We start from the raw sequence: 21618 nt of genomic DNA, 5'->3' as shown, positions 1-21618 counted from the left end.
CATCCAGAAATTTTAAGCTTTCATTGTACTTAGATTACCTAAAGCAGCATGCATTGTTTTAGTAAAGACTGCAGTTTCCAAGATTCACGCTAAATTCCCTTTCTGTAAAGACATAAAAAAAGTTAAACAGAAGTCTATACCACTGGGATACTTTCCAGAAATATGAAGGTAGAAATTTTTAAAAATATATTTCCATAGTGCAACAATTTTACCACTCTGACCATATAATTTTTCCTAGTACAAGTGTCTTCAGACTTTTCAGAGGTCATTTCAACAGCAGACAGCTTATAACAAAACCATTAGCAGTTTGGCTAGCTTAAGGAAACCTCTTACTTTCCTTTTTTGTTTATTATCACTGCATGAATCTGCAGCATATGAGAGTTTATAATTTCTCAGGCTTGTTAAATTCATGTTAAAGGTCTGTTTTCTTGTTGAATAAATTTTGTTCATATAATGCTGCCTATTTCATATACTGAGTCTTTAATAGCACCTTTGGTCTATGCGCAACTCACAGATCAAAACAGAGGACTAAAATAGGGGTTGATGATGCTATTTACATGTGTGATTCCTGCTGTCTTCTTGTTAGTAGCTTTAATATAATAGAAGACCTTGTCTGTTTTGTAATTAACACATCTTTACTGGAGAGATATTTGGAAGTGATTGCTGTGAATATACTGGTTAGTAAAATAAACACAATCACACACCACTTTCTGTTATCAGACAAATTTGTGAATTGTACACATTATACTCCAGATCAACAAACTGTGATATAACAGCCAAGTAGAAGACACATTTATATAACCCTTTATTTTTCTGAAAATATGTATTCAATCTGACCTTGCAAATATAATTAGCTTGTGGGATGTGTGGATTTCAGTACCATGGATGCTTTACTAATTGCAGCTCTTGGAAATAGATACTAAATATTTGGAAGCTGCCAATACAAAATAAAAACTGCATCTTTTTGTACATCTGTCTTAGCTTCAAAAAGCATAATAATCTAAAAAACAATAACTATATGGCATTTTTTAAGCATTTCACCAGGGTCAACAATCCACAGTAGAGCCTGCAAAAATGTATTTTTAGGAAAAAAAGTATCTACTATTATCTTCAGTGTACTTAATACATTTGAGGATAGCTATAATTAATATGATTCATAGTTATTTGCAATCTAAGACAAGTGCCGGACTCCTCAATTGCTAATGACAGAAAAAACTGGCCTTTCATAGTCTGCACATAGTTAGTAAAAATAATGGCTTGATTAAAATTTAGGATGCTTAGTAGCAAGATTTATTTTAGCTTCTTCTCAGAGCAATGCCATATATATATTACCACTTCTCCTGAAACAGTCTTTACAACTTTTTGGGGTAAATAGAAATGAAGAGAATTTCAAGAGTACTTTACTCACTTGATTCTATTAAATCCCTCCAATATCAAATCTACAAACAATATGGAATGACACAGTCCTGTTTTGCAAGACCCACTGCATTTTAATGGTAAACCTCAGTTAGAACTCAGCCTTTTTTTTTTTTTTAAATTTAAAAAATTTCTAACATAAATTTTTTTTTCCAGTGAAGAATCTATGACATATGGTGACTATCTTTAAAAATGTATTGTGTCCCTGGAATTCAAATAGCGATGTATTGTTCATGCCATCTGTTTATGAACAAACATACCAGTGCTTAAAGACAACTCTGCAAAGGATATAATGTGGTTATGCCAGGTGTGGAAAGAGAAGTAATGTCCCATCTAAAATCTCTTTTATCACCTGCAACTGACCTGTTATCAACTGCTTAGTTTGTTTCTAGATTCTTTAAAAATGAAATGGAACATGTGACCTGAGAAGTGCAACTCGGGTTTATGACCATTTCGTTATTTATGCTGCCATGCACTGTTAGACAACTACAAGTGAAGAACATCTTCTGTCCCCTGTAAGCCCACAACATAAAAAATTCAAAGAAACCTTACTTTTTATGCCATTTCCAATGAAAAGCACTAAGAACTGAAACTGACTCATGCCAAATGCATATCACTGAATTGCTGTGATTGTGAGCTTGAAGTTTGCAACATGGAAATTATTTATAAAATGTCAATTTTAGCTCTAGAAAACATATTCCTAGGAGTATGTGCATTTTCCTTCTCTGTCCTTAGAGAATTGCTTACTTGTGGTCAAATCCACAGTACAACTTGAATATCCATACTGGGAGAGGAGAGAACTACAGTATAATACATTTATCTTGACAAGTGAGGGAATGCATCCATAACTCCCAAGTAGCAAAGCCACAAGTTTTAAAGCTATATGCCTTAATGAAGATAAATGGACATTCTACATCCACCATGGCAAAAGGAAATTAAACATTTAATACTTTTCAAGAAACAGTCTTCTTGGAACTTTTTTGCTTTAAGGAAGGGCATGAACTGAAGTAACTTATGTAAATGGTTTAGTAGGTAAACATACATCACTTAATTAAATCACAGCCAGTCCAAATGATGGTGCGTAACAAATTTTAGAACACCAGCATTGATATTGATAGTTTTGGCATCCCATGAAAAAATTTAGGAAGTTAAATATGCAAAACATATTATTCTGAATATATGCAACTACCACAAAAAATGATGGGTTTCAAACAGAACAGTGGTATACTGGCAGTAGTAAAACAGTCCAATACTTTGTAGTTTATGCCTACGTTTAAAAAAAACTCATCCTGAATGGAAAACACTGAGTGGCCTACACTGTAGTGGAGATGCAATTCATCTCTTACAAATTCGATTCTTCAGGAAAAAGAGCATCAATCTTTATTGTATCAACCGTAACCAAGCACAGCACAGATATATCTACTTCCCTTATTCTCCAAATTGGGCTCCTATTGAAACTGTTCTTGCTTAGACCAAATTAGGATGTTTCCGTCTCTGATATGCAGGTTACTGCATCAAACACTCTGTTCAGTCAATGTTAAGAAATAACACAGTACTGTAAGAGTATCTAAATGTACTACACATTGTACAAATGTACAGAAATGTACCCTTGAAATTTCAACCAAAATTATACATTGTAAAGTTATCTTCTCTATTTTAGAATTTTTCCCTTTACAATAGAAGAGTGGTAGCAAGTCCAGTTCTAATAACGAAAGTTGTTCCAGGTATAGAAGACCGACATAAGATTGTAGGTATCACATGTTTGAAAATAGATTTTATTGTAAAATATTATCTGCATAATAAGTCACAATAAACAGACATGTCTCCAAAGCAGTAGTGACAATATAGTCAATTTACTGTTTTTAGTTGGCTTTAATTAATACTTTCAAGCTGTACCCTAACGACTGTTGAATTCACTTGTGTCTGGGGAAGATTTATTAAGGTAAAGGTTAGGTTATTAAGAAAAATGCATGAAGTGGGGAGGGGGAGTTGGGTATATATAAAAAAAATATCTTGCTAGGTGGCTCCGAACTACTTAAAATTCTCACAAACTTAATTCTTATCGGGCTACTTTAGATTTCAGGCATTACACTAGTCTCTCCACACATTTTAAGGACTGCTTTTTTCCTGCCTTCTTAAAAAGCAGTCACCATCTCCTCCAATCCTGTGGTTAATTCAAACAAACAAGGCAAAGGACAGGTTTGAAGGAAAAATAGCAGCACTCTGATAAAAGAGTGGAGGTCTGAAAACATGCAATCTTTTCAGAAACACTACTTAAGGCTTATGTCCAGCTGAAGAAAATTCAAAATTTGTGAGGCTAGATGGTAATTCCAACATTCAAAAGTAATTGTTAAACCTCTCTCCGCTTTTGGTTTCACTCTTTTAGACTATCATGTAATTACCAAATTTAAAAAAAAAAAATCACATACATATCTGTCTTGATAAGTTGGGAGGATATGAAACACAAAAACTGCCTTAGAAAGGAGTTCAGCTGACTTTCCCCACATATGTCACCAAGCTGAGACAGTGTAGTGTATAGAAAATTTAACCTAAATTGGAAGTAGAAGCAGCCAAGGAGATCAAAACTATTTGCAAATTCCTATTCTTACGATTAGCACTCAAAGTTACCAACTATTACTCTGAAGAGTTAAAAACTGAAATCAGGTGTTAACAAAATCATATTGCTTATATACATACGTAATTACACACAGGTTGTCACTTAGATTTAGAAGTACCAATGGACAAAAAAAGAGGAAGAGTGTTTTATGGAAGAGGTCACCAGAACAGATCAACAACAAATGAAAAACAAAGCTCCGATCCATTGGTTTCACGGTGGCATTTTATCTGATGCCTCCATAAATTTTGTCCATTTTGAAAAATGGACAAAATCTCATTAACACAATAAAAATTAGAAACATAATTAAATACTACAAAATTTCAGTGTGTAGTGTTTGAGCCACTAAACTTTTACAATAGGTATAGAAAGCTTTATCATTCTAAACAGAAATTTTAATATTTAAAGATACTATTTTTTTTTGTTAACCGCTCAAAAGGATTTTGAGACCTTCGTCTTGCTCAAGACCTTGTCTTTGGACAGACAATTTTGCTATGGACCTCCAACAGCAACTCAGCTAAGCTCTCTTCTCAGCTCTTCGTTTGCACAAGGAGAAAACCAGCATCTTTCTCTCTCTCCAGATAATAGCTATTTCAGGACAAATAATACTTTTTTTTTTTAACATACAGTATAACTGTCCCTCTTTGGGACTTCCAGGAACATGATAAGAATAATTTTTTTCACACTTTAAAAATGAGTAAGAGAACAAATGATAAAATTCATCACATTTGTTACCCCTTTTAGAATAAAATTCTAAAGATCTCATCAACTGAACAAAAGCAAGCAATTTATGACTTCCACAGAAAAGAAACCACTTGAACAAAATGGTTTGACTACAGCCCACATTCTGTCTACTCTTTGAAGTATCAAACCTTCCAATTCCAGAAGAGGTTACTCAGACCACAGAACAAGGTTCTTTAATGATGTATGTGGCAGGAGACAGTAGTAATAGACTGAAATGGGGAGCTGCTAACTGTACATAAGGGGGGAGGGGGGTGAACCAACTGCAAGAGTAATAAAGTATTGGAACAGGTACTCCCATGAGGCTGTTGCATCTAAAGACTCAAGTGGACAAAACCCTAAGTGAGCTGGTCTAAAATCGACGCTGACACTGTGCTCGGCATAAAGCTAGACTACATGATCTCCTGAGATAATTTACAAGTGGAATTATTTTGATTTACCTGGCTACCCAAATGTACATCTTTTTTTTCTCCTTGTACCCTCTGAGTGAGATTAAGATAAGGATAAAATAGCATAGCAAAAACCTCTCATATGAAAGTGGCAGGATATAGTTTAAGCCCGAGATTAAGATGTATAGCATATTTGGGTTTATCCATCAAGAGGTGATTAACATGCAAAGTAGAACATACAAAAAGGCAAGTCTTTTCCTCAGCAATCAATTACAACCAAGATCTTTGCCATAAACCAAGAGATCGTCCTACAAATACTTCTGACAGTGTCTTGCTAGGAAAGATTACAGCATAACAGACATGAAATTTTGCTGTATGAATAAGGTATTTTGCTACATATCCTATTAAACACCACAAGTGTCAACAAACCTCTCAGATGTACGAAGTGAACTTTCAACAATTTTTTATATTTTACCAAGCCTTACACCAACAATTGTTAATCAAGGAAAACCAATGAAAACACCACTTTTTTCTTAATTTAATACAAGTGCAACACAGTAAGTTAATGCTTGTGGAGTTAAAGATACTATCTTAGAGTGGGTTTAATATAGTTATATTTTCATTAAGAGGTGAGGAACAGCTGCTAAGTTAAGGCCAACAAAAAATTTATTTTTAACATTTGGCAAAGGTATATAGTTCTCTGTATAGATATTTTAAAATGTATGTTAGAAATAAAAATGAAATGTCAATATTTAGCTTTATTCCAGATCTTTAATAAAATTACTGGTCTGTAGAGTATTTTAAACATGTATTACAACTTCCATTGCACAGGCTGGAAGACTAGAGCAGATAAGAGAAAGGTTTATTAGTAAGTACAAGATGATGTCACAGCTAGCCAGATTGCCCCACTGGCCACATTTCAGCATGCTTATTTTGACTTCATTCATATAAATCAATTTTAAAAAAAAAGCCAAAACATAAAGCTTTTTCTCTCTGGGTCCTGATAAGATTGATCTCCAGTTGAAATTCACTGATCTGTTGTCAGTTTATTTTACAGGCAGCTAGAATATTATTAGCCTAAAAATTGCCATGTATGGTACAGTCATGAAAAACCATACTGCGTGTGCAAGAATACGTATGTAGAGCGATGAGGTCGGTATTTAGAATCATTTGTCCTTCAGTTGTCCTCTGTATTTACACAATATCATCCCAGTCCTAAAATGGTCATTATAGCAGTTGGCATTTAATCCAAAGATCTATATGATGGTTTTATTTTTATGTAATTATTTATATTACTTTTTATTTTTGCTCACTGGCTTTAAGAAGACATAAAATGACTTTTATCTTTTAAACTGGTGAGAATTTTATGTATTCTTATCCTTAAATTGTAATCATACACCCCTGTCGTACTAGGCGTTTGGAACACACGTATCCAGACAAGGACAGCTAAAAAAGAAGTTAACAAGTGTTCGCTTTCTACCAGTGACAGGGCAAACTGCTTTTTAATGCTTTAGCTAGTCAAGGTGAACCTGAAGCTCCTCATCAGAATTCATTTCAACTCCTGACATGTGAAAATAACCTCTGCCCCGGTTATTCTTCACTAGCACAACCATGACTGCTTCACTGACTATAAGCCATGGCAATTTATATGGGCATGGACCTGCCCTGAGGCAGGTTTAAAATTAGGTAATGTGTTATTTTGGACTTTGTTTTTAAATACATGTAATCTCAGTCAAAACATACCATATTAAAATCTTCTATGCCACATGTTCACTACAATTCTTTTGCCAAACAGTTATGCTAGTAAAAGGTATAATGAGTAATGATCTTAGACTCACATAGCTACATGCACAAGCAAAAGCCCACCAGTATAGTGGCTACTGCACCAGCAAAATTACCACTGCAAGCAGTTCTTTTGCTGGTGGTGAGAAAAAAATCAGGTACTTCCCTGAATAAGGCTTAGCTCGAGTCATCTAATGTATGAACAGGCACTGGATGCCATACTAAGGCAGCCAGGCACATGAAGCAGTCAAACCTGACCTAAGAAGTCCCCTTGAGCTCTAATACTGAACCGAGTTCTTCACTCAGTTATCCAAAATCAAATACATTTTAATATAAGTGATCTTGCCAACCAGGATCATAAGAGTCATACACATTCCATAGCCCGATCTCACCCACAAAATTAGTTAGAACCGGTATTCATAATTAGGGGGATTCTTTCTATTTCTAGGCTTTTAAGGATGCACTTGCCAGAAACATGGCAGATGTAAACTTTTTTTAAATGCAAAACCTGAGAATGTCATTTAATCTGACTGTAGCAGCTAGACATGTATGAAAAACAAACACTACAAGACTTCCAGTGATCTCAAGTACTAACAGCAATGCCATAAGAAGAGCTGTAATTGAGAAATGTTCAGATAGACAAAAATTCCAGAAATGCTTAGATGGACAAAAATTTGTTCGCATTCAAAATAAACATGCCAAAGATTATTGTCTTGAAGAGAACAAAGACCATCAAAGATGACATCTGTGTCAAACAACAGTGGCAAAAAATTATTTTAAAAAGGCACTTAGTGAGCATGTGTGGTATAACAGTGGTGTGACTTACTGGGAGTCTTTTCTCCTTAATGGATTTAATAGCTAGTGAGGTCTAAAGTAATTTCTAGTGTAGTTGGAAAAAATTATATTTTGACAAAATAAAAAGAATCCTATTTCAACATTTCTGTTGGAGTGGGAAAATAAGAAAAAGCAAAAGGAAGAAGTTCTAGAAAAAATAAGTCAGAAGTAATTAAATATTCTACTTCATATATATTTTTTCCCTCCAGAAAAACCACCTAAATTTTCTTCTACACTTTATGCAATTTAGGAGGGAGCAAAATTGATTCAGATGTCTAATAGCTTCTGGTTGTTTGGACGCTATTAATTTTTCAATTGCCTGTTACATCAACAAATTTGCTATGAAATTCAGAAATCTAAAAAACACAACTGAAAATGCAACTGTAGCTTCTGAAGAGTCTATTATGGAATTAAGGGAACTCTTAGTGGAATGGTTTGGTAGCTTTAATCTGAGCTATCTCACAGGAAATATGACACTACAGCTTTACAGAAGATGAACGCTTACTTTTAAAATATTTATAAATTTACATTAATATCATCCATATATACCATGACGCATTTCAATAATTATTCTACAATACAATGGGAGTGCATGCTCAAACAAAACACCTCAGCAGTATTTTAAAGCAGTAAACCACCTAGCCAATTTCTGTACGTTCTGTAGTTTTTCTAATCCACTCTCCCTGTGGTTGAGCAAAATCGAATTGCCTCTCACATTTGCAGACAGCTCTGTGAAGGTGATAATAGAGCTGCTCCCTGCTGTCATGAGGCAGGAAATAGGAAAATGGCATATGGGGCTAGAAAGAAATAAAAAGAGAACTAAACAAGAACAAAAGAGATTTCAACAAAGGACAACTATAACCCAATATGCTTTGCAAGTTAATCTCTTTTTATAATCATTTAACATACTTAATCATTTATCTGCACACTTCTCAAACTCAAATGCTTGATACCAAGTCTTCTGTAAAGTTTCATTGCCCAAAACATTTGGAATAAAAACGATACTAAAAGCCATCATATGCAATGCCTGTAAATCAATGCCTTCTTAGTACCCACATTAAGGGGCTGAACCTATTCCAATCTGCTAGTAACTGATCTTAGATTTTGTGGCTAAAATGTAATATCTGAAAAAATATATACTTGGATTATTAGTTGCAAACATGTTGAGTGACACCTGAATAGCAAAATATTAAGGGAGGATTATGATTGGGTAAGTGTACTGACAATATCAAAGACTTGCAGCCTGTTTAAAGACTACTGATGTAAGATGCAGAATAAACAAAAAATGATCTTTTCATTTACATAGAGAAGTGTTTTTAATTTGTATTTTTTAATGCAGAATGGGCGTCCAAAAAAATCAAAACCTTACACATATTTACAGTGCTTCTATATTAAATCTTACCAAAGTACCCCTAAAAAAAAAAAAAAAAAAAAAAAAAGCAAGCCTACTATACCTTTCCTTTAACACTCTGAATGGGATCCACCACAACAGCAACAGCTCTTTCTGATAAGGCTTCAAAGCTCTGCTGAGTATTGATATCTACACCAGACAACCAACAGCCAAAGCCAGGGTGACTATGATACCAACCAACTACCATCTCAGGTCTGAAACAAAGAGGACATTGAGATTCTTAAAAATAAAAACATATAAGACAAGAAGAAATAATAATGTATCGGGGCATAAATTAGGTTGAGCTGTGAAAAAAACACCATTAGAAATATTTAAATTACTCACCATAGTATGGTGAAAACATGGACGTGAATAAATGCGACAAAAGAGGGTTATCATTAAGGGATGTGCATTAGCAGTGCTAGATCATGCCTTCAGTTTTTCACCCCTGTTACCACACCTTCCCTGAACCAGTTTTTACCCTTTCAGCACTTGAGTAAATATCTACTCTTTAACTCCTTGGCGTCAAGGGTTGAATTTTCACGGCAGAAAGTCCATTTCAGACGTGGACAACAGGAACCAACGGTGGGAAAGGATTAAATATCAATTAAACCAGCAGTAGAACTAGGAACTCAGTCAAAAAGCAATTTGCACTGTTCTGTTCAGCTGCTGAGCCTTTTGCTAACATTAATTTTGAAGTTTTTCCCACAGTAAAAGAATTTGAGCAAGCAGGCGACAACTGTTGAGAGGTAGGAGTGAAATAAAAATTTGTTTAAATACTAGGGTCTTTTACAGACTTATTTTCCCTTTCTTTTCATTACAATTGCTCAAAAATAAGTGACAACTTTGTAGATTTTAAATCTTAATTAAAAGAAAAACAAAATCAATCTTTTAAGCAGGTACTGTCTAGTAACTGCCTATACTAAATTGAGCATCATTCTAATTTTTCTGCGTAATAATCAAAGCTGTGGGTTTAACATGAGTGACAATCTCCTGACAACTGAAATGCATGAGGTGGACTGAATTACATGCTATGCTACTCACCTGATTTCTGGGCCAATTACCTCTTTTTAAACATTATTGATAGCCCCTGAATCACTAGTTTTGTGAAAAGCCAGCTGTTTCTTTAAACAACACACAGGGAGTACTTGTTACTGTCAGCCCTCTTTAGGGTGACTTACCTTCCCGTCTGTTTCAGCATATCCAACATTTTTGCTTGAAATACAGGATCAACTGCCTCTACACTGACACCCTGATGTAGAAGACAGACAAAAATCATAGTAGTTGTGCAGAAAGCAATATTATCTTTTAACTTGTTACTTTACAAAGAAAAATTTAAACACCATTCCTAGGCATCTGTTTAAAAGGGCAACCCAAATGCTTTAGAACTATGTGATAGAACAACCTTAAATGTAAAATACAATTTTTATAACTATATTTCAATGTGATTTTTAAAATGCTGAAGGAAGATTTTGACTTGCCATTTAGGTCATCTCTACTATGATAAAACATGATTAAATAGGCATAGGAATTCAACTTTTCCTCCTCTTTGCTCTGCAAACTCTGGCCTGTTTTTTCTCACAAGCTCAGCTAGCTCTACAGGTTTTATTCAAGGTAAATATCATATACTGGCTTTTTGCAGATTCTACTTATACTATGCACATGCATAGAATAAACTCAGGACAAAAGAATTAAAACACTTCATTGATGTGCAGCTCTGAGTTGAGGGCATCCGTACTTCTTTTAAGAACAACATTTCATTCAAGTTACACCAAAAAAAAGCATAATAAATTCCTATTATGCCCATTGGCTCATTTCACTTTAAAATATATCTTCACAATGTGAAAATTATTACTCAAAATTTTTCACATCACAAAAATATCATTTAAGAGACATGCCACTGTAAGATCTGTCATGGACAACAAGTTTGAAGAGTATCTGTAGCACCACCACAGTTAAAGGCATGATACACTTCTAATCAAACCTTTTAAATTTTGAATCCTTCCCCTGGCTCATAGTATATGAGTTCTTAAAGTTATCAATTTATAAATCTTACAAGTGATGTTATACCAATGTATTTATATAAATGTAAAGACATAACATCTCCATATATTGATATACACGTGTACTAGTCTTTGCTCAAAAAAAAAAATCTGCTTTAGCTCTTTTTTTTTTTTTTTTACTGAAACCCTTAAATCCATTAGACATGTTCAAATTATACCTCGCAGGTTATACCTTAAGACTGCATAAATGAGGTAAAGCAGGAAAAGCATTGAAAAAATATTTACCATAAGGGAAAAACAAACAGGCAAACAAAACTATCAAGGTCTAGCTGCAAAGGACTCACCGTTCCCGACTGTGGCATTGCAAAAACATCAATCACTCTCACAGTGTAGTCATCAACAAATTCTCCGAGCATCAGACCCATAACTTCCATAGGGACACCAGCACGACCATGCTTCAACATCTGGAATTAAGACCAAATGACACTGGATATTTAACAGGAGGTTCAAGTTTGACTTGGGATAGTTCTTTCAGCCTTTGTTGATCTATAGATAATTTGCAACTGAGAGTACTTTAGGAAACTGTAAGGAACTATAAAATAGTAAAAATGAAGCCAACGAAACAGAAGTTATTAACAGAATTTTCTTACTCTGAGTGTTCCAAACAGCATTTATTTATTTTAAAAATCAGTCTGACCATCACCTAAGGAGCACAAAATCCATAAACTTTGGGTAGGTGCCGGGTGCTCTATCTCCAGCACTATACACAGAAGCAGCGCACACAGAACACTTACTTTCAGCAGTGCAAGGGAAGAGATATAAACCTGTTCCGCTGTATCGACCGCAGGAGCATCTGTTGGTGGCCCCTACAAAAAGAATACGTAATTATTTTCTCCACCATTGCTATTCTGCAGTTTCTAAACATTTTCTTTCGTTTTCCATATTAGAAAACTTACAGGAAAATACATATATAATTGTGACTTTGTGTGCTAGATGCAGTTCTTACAAACAAAACCAAGAAAAAGCACACCCAAACCCCAAACACTTCTTTACAGCACCTTCCGTCATTAAACCTATTTTGTAATGCAAGTCACCTAGCCACCATCCCCTGTCTCCCCCCACCCCAAAACAATACACATCTAAAGAGCAATCTTAGCAGAATCAGACAAATAAAAAACTGGCAAGTATTGTACTCGGTACAAACCTCTCACAAGACATAGAGGCTAAGAGTCAGATAAGTTTCCATTAGTCAGCCTTGCCGCAATGCTAACCTTCGTCAGCTGTAAAATACAGCCAGTTCTCCAATTAACTATGTGTTTCTTACAGCGGTGTGAATGTAAATGCTGCTGGGCTAGCATGATTAACTGGCACCAACACAAACAGCAATTTCCCTTTGCTTCATCAGCTTTCAAGCTAAAGAGGACTTGCAGATAAAGGCTATGGGAGTACTTTGCAGATACACTGGTACAGTGAGAGAAAAAATGGACCTCCGATCCCTAGGTGGAAAAGCTGTGAACAAAATACTTTGCTCTTTGCCTTATGAGTAGTTATTCAAAAATTAGCACAACTGTCCCAGGTGTGAATGATTGGTTGAAACAGGTTCTGTGTACTGCTGAAAATGAAAAACACAGGAGGCAGCAGTTTAAATGTCCCTTTCTTGAGGAACAAGACACAAATTGCTCATATATATGGAATTCTATATCAATGTACCTCATTAGGACCAATTAGCAGTACATTCATTACTTTATTACCAAATTGTGCACAACAAATTTCTACTGAAAAGACAAAAGATTACTTCTGCACTAAGTGATGTAAACTTAGAAGGGCAACAAAGCAACTATGGAGTACGGTAAAAAAGAGATACTCCTCATTACGTTTAAGGAGGGAAAAAAATGGTGCCTTTACACAAACGTTTTGTAGATTTAGAACTTATAATCTAAGCAAAATTGGACAAAAAAAAGAATTTTTTTTTTAGTAAATTCTTTATTTTTAACTTAAAGTGGAAAAATTCAGTACAACACACATCCACGTGACATGAAACAGAAGACATAGCAACTGGGACAAGCCATCACCTCCTGAAGATAAAGCCAGAAACTTAAGTAATCAGCATATTAAATTTGTATAGTATTTGACCTTTCTGCATACTTTCACTTTTACACACACAGGAAAAACATCACCTAGCCTCCAGAATGCTTTAAAGGCAGTAAGAAAAATCCCCCCCAACGTCAACAAATACTTTCTCTATTAGCTCCAGATCCAATCTTTATATTTTGAAACTCACATACATGCACAGATCTGTGTCAACCACAACTGCTTCCTGACACCTTCAAACCTTTATTTCCAACTTCAATACTGCTGACCACCACCTCTTGCTATTTGCTCTCCCTCACTTCTTACAACTCGTTGCTTATTCTTGTCACTTTGACCTTTCCATCAGGCACCTTGCAGCAGGTTTACCTTTTCACCTTCTGCAATATTCTTGCCAAAGGTCCGTGTTTTAGTCAATTCTACCTCTTTATCAAGTATTTCCCTGACTAACCATAGCCCAACAGTGAGATGCTCCAGTGGAGAAGTGTTCCTCTAACACCTACAATGAAAAACTCTACAAGCAGTTGTTCTGAACATTCCATAGAACCAGATGCACAGGGCACCTGAATCACTTACTCCTAATTTACAACAACTAAACTGACTGACAAAGCTTCAAACGCCCAATCATTTTCTGACACTGTTACTATGGGGTTTTTCCTCCATAAACATGTAAGTTTACTTTCTTAACTGTATCTCTCCTGCTTTAAGTCTATTCTAAATTATCTTCTTTTAATGTAGAAGTCTTAATACTTTGGAAAGCACAAAGGATCATATTTCCACTTAATCACTGCTAAGAATAGAGCATAGAGGAGCTGGGTTTTAATTAAAAAACAAAAAAAGACTTATTAGTTTCGTAACAAGCCCTTTCTTCATAAACAAAGCTCTCTTCCAATTTCCTACCAGTTCTAGACCAGAGAGGGTCTGAAGTAAGGGTAAAAGTACAAGCACAGTTAACCTTCTGCTTTAGGAAGAACTGGTGAGGCTGCACCTCGAGTACTGTGTGCAGTTTTGGGCCTCTCACTACAAGGACATCGAGGTGCTGGAGCGTGTCCAAAGAAGGGCAACAAAGCTGGTGAAGGGTCTAGAGCACAAGTCTTATGAGGAGCGGCTGAGGGAACTGGAGTTGTTTAGTCTGGAGAAGAGGAGGCTGAGGGGAGACCTTATTGCTCTCTACAACTACCTGAAAGGAGGTTGTAGTGAGGCAGGGGTTGGTCTCTCCTCCCCAGTAACAAGCGACAGGACAAGAGGAAATGCCCTCAAGCTGCGCCAGGGAAGTTTAGGTTGGATATTAGGAAAAACTTCTTCACCAAAAGCGTTGTCAGGCATTGGAACAGGCTGCCCAGGGAGGTGGTGGAGTCTCCATCCCTGGAGGTATTTAAAAGAAGGGTAGACGTGGTGCTTGAGGATATGGTTTAGTGGTGGACTTGGCAGTGATAGGTTAGCGGTTGGACTTGATGATCTTAAGGCTGGAAAAGACCCTTAACGATTCTATGACAACATCCATGCTGTAATCACCAGACATATTCTACATTCATCCCAGATTTTGTTTAACATTTCACTGTAAGCAAGCATCCCATTACAACATTCAGTATTTTATAAACTAAAGAATAGCATAAGAAAGGCCAAAGTTGATGTTTGATTGAGACTAGCCTCTCAAAAATCAAAAGCTTGAACTTCAATTTATTCCACAGACTGGTTCTTGAATAGGCTTTCCTACATGGAGTCTCTAATGTCTGCTAAGACAGCAGATCACACTGACACCCTTCCTGCAGCTGAGGCATTAATCACTTCTCTGTCCCCTGTGTAGACACCTCTGTTCACAACTTGTAAGAGTTTAATTATTCTTCATAACTTTTCCCATTTTAAAATCTATTTAAAATCAGTCAGTAGATTCAACACTTACAGGGAGAAGATAAAGCAAACATTGTTACATTTTGTTTCTGTAACAAGGCAACTAAATTACCTTCGGTTCAAGCAAAGGTAGGAACTACAGCAGGGTGTTACCCTACTGCACTCATCCCTAATCTTTCCTTCTTTTATTATTTCTATATTCCTTGGAGCTTTCAAGTCCTTGTTTACCTTGGTGATGGTCCAGAAGAGAGGATATTTCTTATTATACTTGATCAATCCTTTAGGCATTCTATGAGATAAAGTGGTTTTCGTTTTTAAAATTTATGTTAAAGCTCTCCTGCCAGCTGTCAGCACCCATAGCCAACAACTCATTTTCAGCATAGGAAACATTGCTAATTCATAAAATGCTTCATTGGTGTAAATGAACTTGCTTAAAATTTTTTTTTTTTTTTTAAGCCATAGTATTCACTGGGAATGATTCTGCACACTAAATGTGAGTTTAAGTGGGTATATTTATAAATTACTACACTAAATGTTAGGAGATACTACAAAATTCACTGTTTCACTTCAAGCACATGCCTGAGGTAGTAAAAATATTGAAGACTAGAAAGTTTAGCTTCCACTCTTATCACACAGTTCAACCAATTTACCTGAACTCTTAAAAATTAGCAAATAGTAGTATACAATGCAAATACAATGTAGGTTTATTAATTCTCAGTATCTTCTAATATAGAGCACATACCAAGTATTTCTTTGGCCACAGATGCTTCTTTTGTGATGATCTCACTATCTCCTTTCAGTCTGCCCTGTTCTCCTTATAGATTATAACTACTAGCTAAATTACGAGAAAAGACAATTCATTGCACTGTACCAATTATATGTATTAATTTTAATATTTCTTCCTTTATTTAGAATATAGATTAGAATGAACTGCTCAAAAGAGTTCTGAAATGATTCTGATGTACCAGTTCAGGAATTTTGGTGAAGAAAGAATCCATAGGGCAAAACCCGTCCAGAATCTATCTTCACAACAGATTCCGTTTCACATATACTGGCACATATACTACAGGCACACACTTGTCTTTCTACAGAAAATTACAAACCCAAAGTTCATTAAATTCTTAACATAAAGCTTTTAAAGATTTAAGAGATAAACCCAACAGACTAGATCTTGGGTCTTCCAAATAGTTTACTCGGCTTTGGATGATGCAATTTGAAGAAAGACATTTGGAAACTGGAACCAATCTACTTCCATCTCTGACCACCTCCTCTTCCATAAATGGCTGATAATCTAACACAGCCTTGGCATGCCAGCCACGGCTTCTGCATGCGAGTTACACAGTATGCGGGAGCTAGCTACGGGTTACGTGTTGAGACTTCTTTGGCCTGTTTCTGCTAGTCTTCCACAGAAGTTTATGCATTTCTTTCATGAAGCAAAGAGGAAGACAGACTTTATTAGTTCATCTCTACATGGAGGCAAAGTATTTTACACTGACCCTCCACAGCATGTGCTATTATCACTGTTCATAAACTTCGCTGCCTGCCAACTTTCACAAAGGAGCACCATCCTTATGAAGCAGAGTACCAAATTAAATTAACTGGTGTCAGAAACCCAAACAAGAAAGCATTTGTATAAGCTGGACACAGTAACTATTAAAATTCAAAAACTGTTCTAAAGAATACTGTTATTGTGCTGCTTACTGAAAATGGATGTTTCTTCTGAATCAACTATACATGCTGTCAGTCAGCAAAAGGAGCTGTCTGACAGGCAGCCACCTCATAAAACCCAAACAATCTCTGGTTTTGTTTTTGTTTGGAACACCAGAATCCCAATTTAAATAATAATTGGTAAATTTAAGCTACCACTATTAACATACATTTTATTTTTGCTCAATTTTTTCAACAACACTTGTAATGGAAAAAGAATCACATTCAAGTTATGAACAGAAAATTACATTGTAATATTAAATTATTCATGATACTATTTTTGTTTCAAACAGTTAAAGAGATGATCCAATATGAAAAGCAGCCCTTTACTTGGGCAGCCCTTGTTGACGAAGTGTTAAAGGCATTTGCCATTCTAACAGGATAAAAACTAACGCCTTGAAGTGTTATCTACTCAGGCCTTTTAGCAAATTTGTTAACACTTTTACGTATATTACTCCACCTTTCTCTTAGTGTGAACTGGTATCAATTATTTAGCCAATTTTATTATGTTATTAAAATACCTGCTGATTAAATGTGAACTAAAGTGTCATTTTAGAGCACTGCTCTTTATTTGTACTATTTTACATTTATTCAAATAGCTATAGAAAGTGGACTCAATTAATTATACAAGCAACTGAGAAATATTCCACAAATGGAGACACTTTCTATTGTTTAAATGGATCTTAAACACTACTCTGGTGTCACATTAATAGCACAAAGGATGATTTTGAAATAAATCATAGTTGTTTCAACAAAGAAACTCAGTTTTGCAAGGGCAACTGCAATAAAAAATGGCAGTGAACTAAAGTGCTGTAGAGCAAATCTTAGCTTTATTGCACCAAACAATATTTCTGTACAAACTATAAGAATTGCTACAATCGTTGCTACTTTTTTTTAATTTTGCAACTGAAACAATTTAGATGTGAACATAGGACACACAAGCGAACACTGACCACTATAGCGTTTATTTCTTTCCCAGTAAGGTATGAAAGAACCTTTTAATAGTTTAATTTTGTGAGTATTAAACAACTAGTGTGAAAAACAAGCTGCATGTAAACTATTTCTACTGCCTCTGCTTCAATGACTAGCTGAGGCAACCTGTTATAGGAGGTGTTAATTGGCAATAGGAGTACAAGTCAGAAGCATGTTCCCCATCGTCCTAACCCAGCAAGGCTAGGTCATTAAAGTGGAAATGAATTCTTTCATGCCGGCTTAACCCTTTCAGTACATATTTTCAGCTGTTATATCTAAGCAAAATTCAGAAAGATTAACTAAGAAAAAAAAATTAAAGACAGAAAAAAACTTGCATTACTTTTTAATTTAAAAGTGTATTCACCCCCCCCACTTTTTCTTCCCTTCTCTACCTCCTCCAAAACAAGTGTTTCATACAATCATGACAATTATTATATAGGTAGGGGGAAAGAAGGGCAACTGGAGTATAAATGCAACGACAATCCTTGTAAAATAATAATTCATCGTATTAAAGGATGTACGGAAAGATCAGGTACGTAAAGTGAGCCTAAAACTATTGTTTTGTGGAGGTAAATCCAATGGTGGGCATATAGCTTGTTATGAGGGAAAAAAACATTGCAGAATACTACCTGCAGAGAGGACACAAACTCGAGCAAGCACGCCGGGGAGGCAGAGGTACTAGTGATAATAAAAGGACCTTACAAGTTCACCAGAGTACCACTGCTCTTCTCTACTTACCCTTTGTCAGTCAGTAGTATAACCTGATGATATAGTGACATAAAGAATAAAAGATTTCTTAGATCAGCACAGTGCTTTTTACACATTGCTAAGCCTAAAAATCTAAACAAAACTGTGATCGTGGAGCAATTTTTCCTGTACTGAGACAATACACTTACAGAAAATACCAACTCGTATTCTATTAGTGGAAGTGGCGAAAAGAGTAAGCTGTATTCCCAGATCTTAATGGTTCTAGCAGCATTGTCATGATAAGCACCAGAAGCTATGTATTGCATTTTCCACAGTACCAGAAGTTATCATGATCAGTCATGACAGAGAAAATTATCCAGTTCATTAAAAAAAATTTTAAAAAAATCAGAGTTAAAGGGAAAAATATATTACTTTGCACTGTGAATCACACACTAATTAGTGGCAATTTGAAATTTTGTTGCAGTTTTCAAGCTAGTACACACACAATTTTACAGTTAGTTCCACATCAACAGGATTATATTTTGAAGCTAGCATTATGTCTAAACAGTTTGTATGTTTAGGCCCATTTTTATACCAATTATAATCAAGCATACATAACAGACCACAAAATAACATAAGTCTCAACAAACAGCCTAGATTTCTGAAGGGATCACATTGTCTTGTTACACCATATGTCAGATGAATTAAAAATTGTAGTAATATGTTTAGTCTCAGACAGTCTTAGACTCCAAAATGGAGTAGGGATACAAGGAAAATATTACTGCATCAGCTGCTACCTTAAATTAAAAATATATGCAAAAAAACCTTAACAGGCTAGATTAAAAAAAAAGAAAAAACTGCCACAGTGCATTTTACAGAATCCTGTCTCCTAAAAAAAAGTTTATCTAGGATCACATTTACAACAGAACTCTATAAACAGCAATATAGATGACTTGAAATATATAACATTTCCCACTTCCCCTCCTCCTCAATAGTCAAAATTATAGAACACAGAACTTTGTATAGCCTTGAGCAGTTGGTGAAATGGGTTGGGATCACCAGTTTGCAAACACCTCCTCAGTACAGAGCCAGAACTTTACTACTTACCATTTCTGTTTGTTTGGGCTTTTTGTTTCTGTGGATTTTGGGTTTGTTTTTTGTTTGTGGTTTGTTTTTTTTATTAACCAGAACTTCAAACAAAAATAATTTCTAGTTCACTGGGGCACTCCAGACAACCTGGCCAGACTTTCAGTTAAAGAAAGAAAAAAGTGAAGAAGGAAGCCACCAAAGTTTAGCTTATGTTTCTGTCCTATCCATCTACCAGTAATCTCTCCTGCACTAGCAGTTTCATGGAAGAGGTATAGTAATCCACCAACATGAGCACATGCAGGGTTTCCCATTGAACGGGAATTCCTGTAGAATGTAATGTTTTGCTCATCTAATTGCCAAAATTTAACTGGCCTTTTACAAAAAAACAGCACTCCTGTTTTCCAGTATTACCACTGAAAATATTCTCAAAGACTAAGGCTTAAAGCTTGCCAAGAAAAAAAAAACATATTTACCAAGATATGGCATCAAATTATGCTAGCTGAATATACTTTGAGGTCAGATAAGCTTAATTTTACTACAATGTACTTCATAGAAAGTCACTCTACCTAGTCTAATTTTTATTAGAAATAAATATTTAGGTAAATAACTATTTCATTAATACATGTTAACATTGGGTAATAAATATTTCTAATATGCTTAGCCAAGGTGATAAATATTTATTACCTTGATATAATTTGCAATAGTCAGACTTTCTGCAGTGTTTCCAACACAACTGTTACATTAAATGGTCACTTAAGTGTCACCTTTCCTGGTTCTAGCATTTCCTCTCTCTTTACCCCATGCAACCTACTAATCAATTGAGACACACAAAAAAGCAAGGTATGCTGCACCACTGCAGTTAATATTCCTTAAATCAAGCATAAGGACAACTTGGAGTAGATGACCTTTAAAGGTCCCTTCCAACCTAAACTATTCTATGATTCTATGACACTTGTGGTTAGAAAAAAAGCCATAAGATCAGGGACACAAAACAAATCCTCAGTAACGTTGTACATGTTTTTGAAAAGAACTACTATTCTTCACAACCTCAAGCTACTGGGGAAAAAAGAAAATCCAGAAAATACAAAGGTCAATTTCACTGCAGAATAAAACCAGACTAACCTCTTATCTATTCCTAGCACCATTACAGGATTTAGAAAGCAGATTACAAGTCAGCATTTGTAGATCTTGTCTGCCTCCAGAAATCTTGCTCTAATGCAGACTTTTAAGTGCCTTATTCTAGACACAGTTCTGCCAAGAAGGCAAGGTAGCCCTCAGTGGGTGCTGAGGTCACCCTAAAGAATACTTTGTGCAGCAGAGCAGTTAAAAGGGATTTACTCAACAAGTAAAAGAACACACTGGGTTCTATATGCCTACACACTCTCTGTTGTGAAGAGCTGGTCCTCTGGACACAAGCAGGTGAACTGAGAGACTCAGTGGCATTATGTAGGAAGGTTAGCTGTCTGTAACACTTAAAAAGAACCCACACCACTATTACACAAGAACACCACTTCAAACTTCCAGTAAAAACTGAAGAGGATTTTTCTGCACCACAGGAAGAAAACAGAAGCCGTTGTTCAAAGGTGCTGCATCGTAGCAGTGCAACTTAATACTCAATAGCATGGGATTTCAGAAAAGAAAAAAAATTCTAAGAGAAAAATTCAGTTGATCACTCTAAGGGGTCTGCTTTCTGCTTACAGAAAGGAACATTAGAAGTGAACAGGTGTAATGCAAATGGCAAAGATGTCTGCTCTTGTTTAGCCTTTTCCCCAGTTCTTTCCTATTATGGCTACATTAATTTCCTTGTCCAAACTCCTTTGTTTCTTCTGAGGAAAGTTGACTGGACTACACTGGCAATTAAATTGAGGAGAGAGAAGCTAATTGCCTAATTATTAGACATAAGGAAGTTTAAGATCTGAGGCCAAGAGAAGGCAGCTAAAAATGGTCTCCAGAAGAGGAGGCAGCTAAAAATGGTCTCCAGAGTTTATAGGAAAATAGTAGATCAGAGGAAACTGATAAAGCTCAGGCACAACCCACTAGCTTTGTTATTTTTAG

At 35.6% G+C, this 21618-nt stretch overlaps 1 protein-coding gene across 3 annotated transcripts in view; it reads right to left on the bottom strand.

Annotated features, from left to right (window-relative positions):
• Positions 1–21618, bottom strand: part of PSMD14 (proteasome 26S subunit, non-ATPase 14) — a 48419-nt gene that overhangs the window by 12596 nt on the left and 14205 nt on the right. For all 3 annotated transcript variants that reach the window (XM_064451457.1, XM_064451459.1, XM_064451460.1), the window contains 4 exons: positions 11964–12035; positions 11514–11633; positions 10348–10418; positions 9231–9381 (listed from right to left, as the gene is read on the bottom strand). In XM_064451457.1, the coding sequence (XP_064307527.1) occupies positions 9231–9381; positions 10348–10418; positions 11514–11633; positions 11964–12035 (414 nt within the window). The remainder of the gene's footprint in view (positions 1–9230; positions 9382–10347; positions 10419–11513; positions 11634–11963; positions 12036–21618) is intronic.

The sequence above is a fragment of the Phalacrocorax carbo genome, chromosome 5 (genome assembly GCF_963921805.1).
Source record: "Phalacrocorax carbo chromosome 5, bPhaCar2.1, whole genome shotgun sequence".
Classification (NCBI taxonomy): domain Eukaryota; kingdom Metazoa; phylum Chordata; class Aves; order Suliformes; family Phalacrocoracidae; genus Phalacrocorax; species Phalacrocorax carbo.
This window is presented reverse-complemented; position numbering and strand designations above follow the sequence as displayed.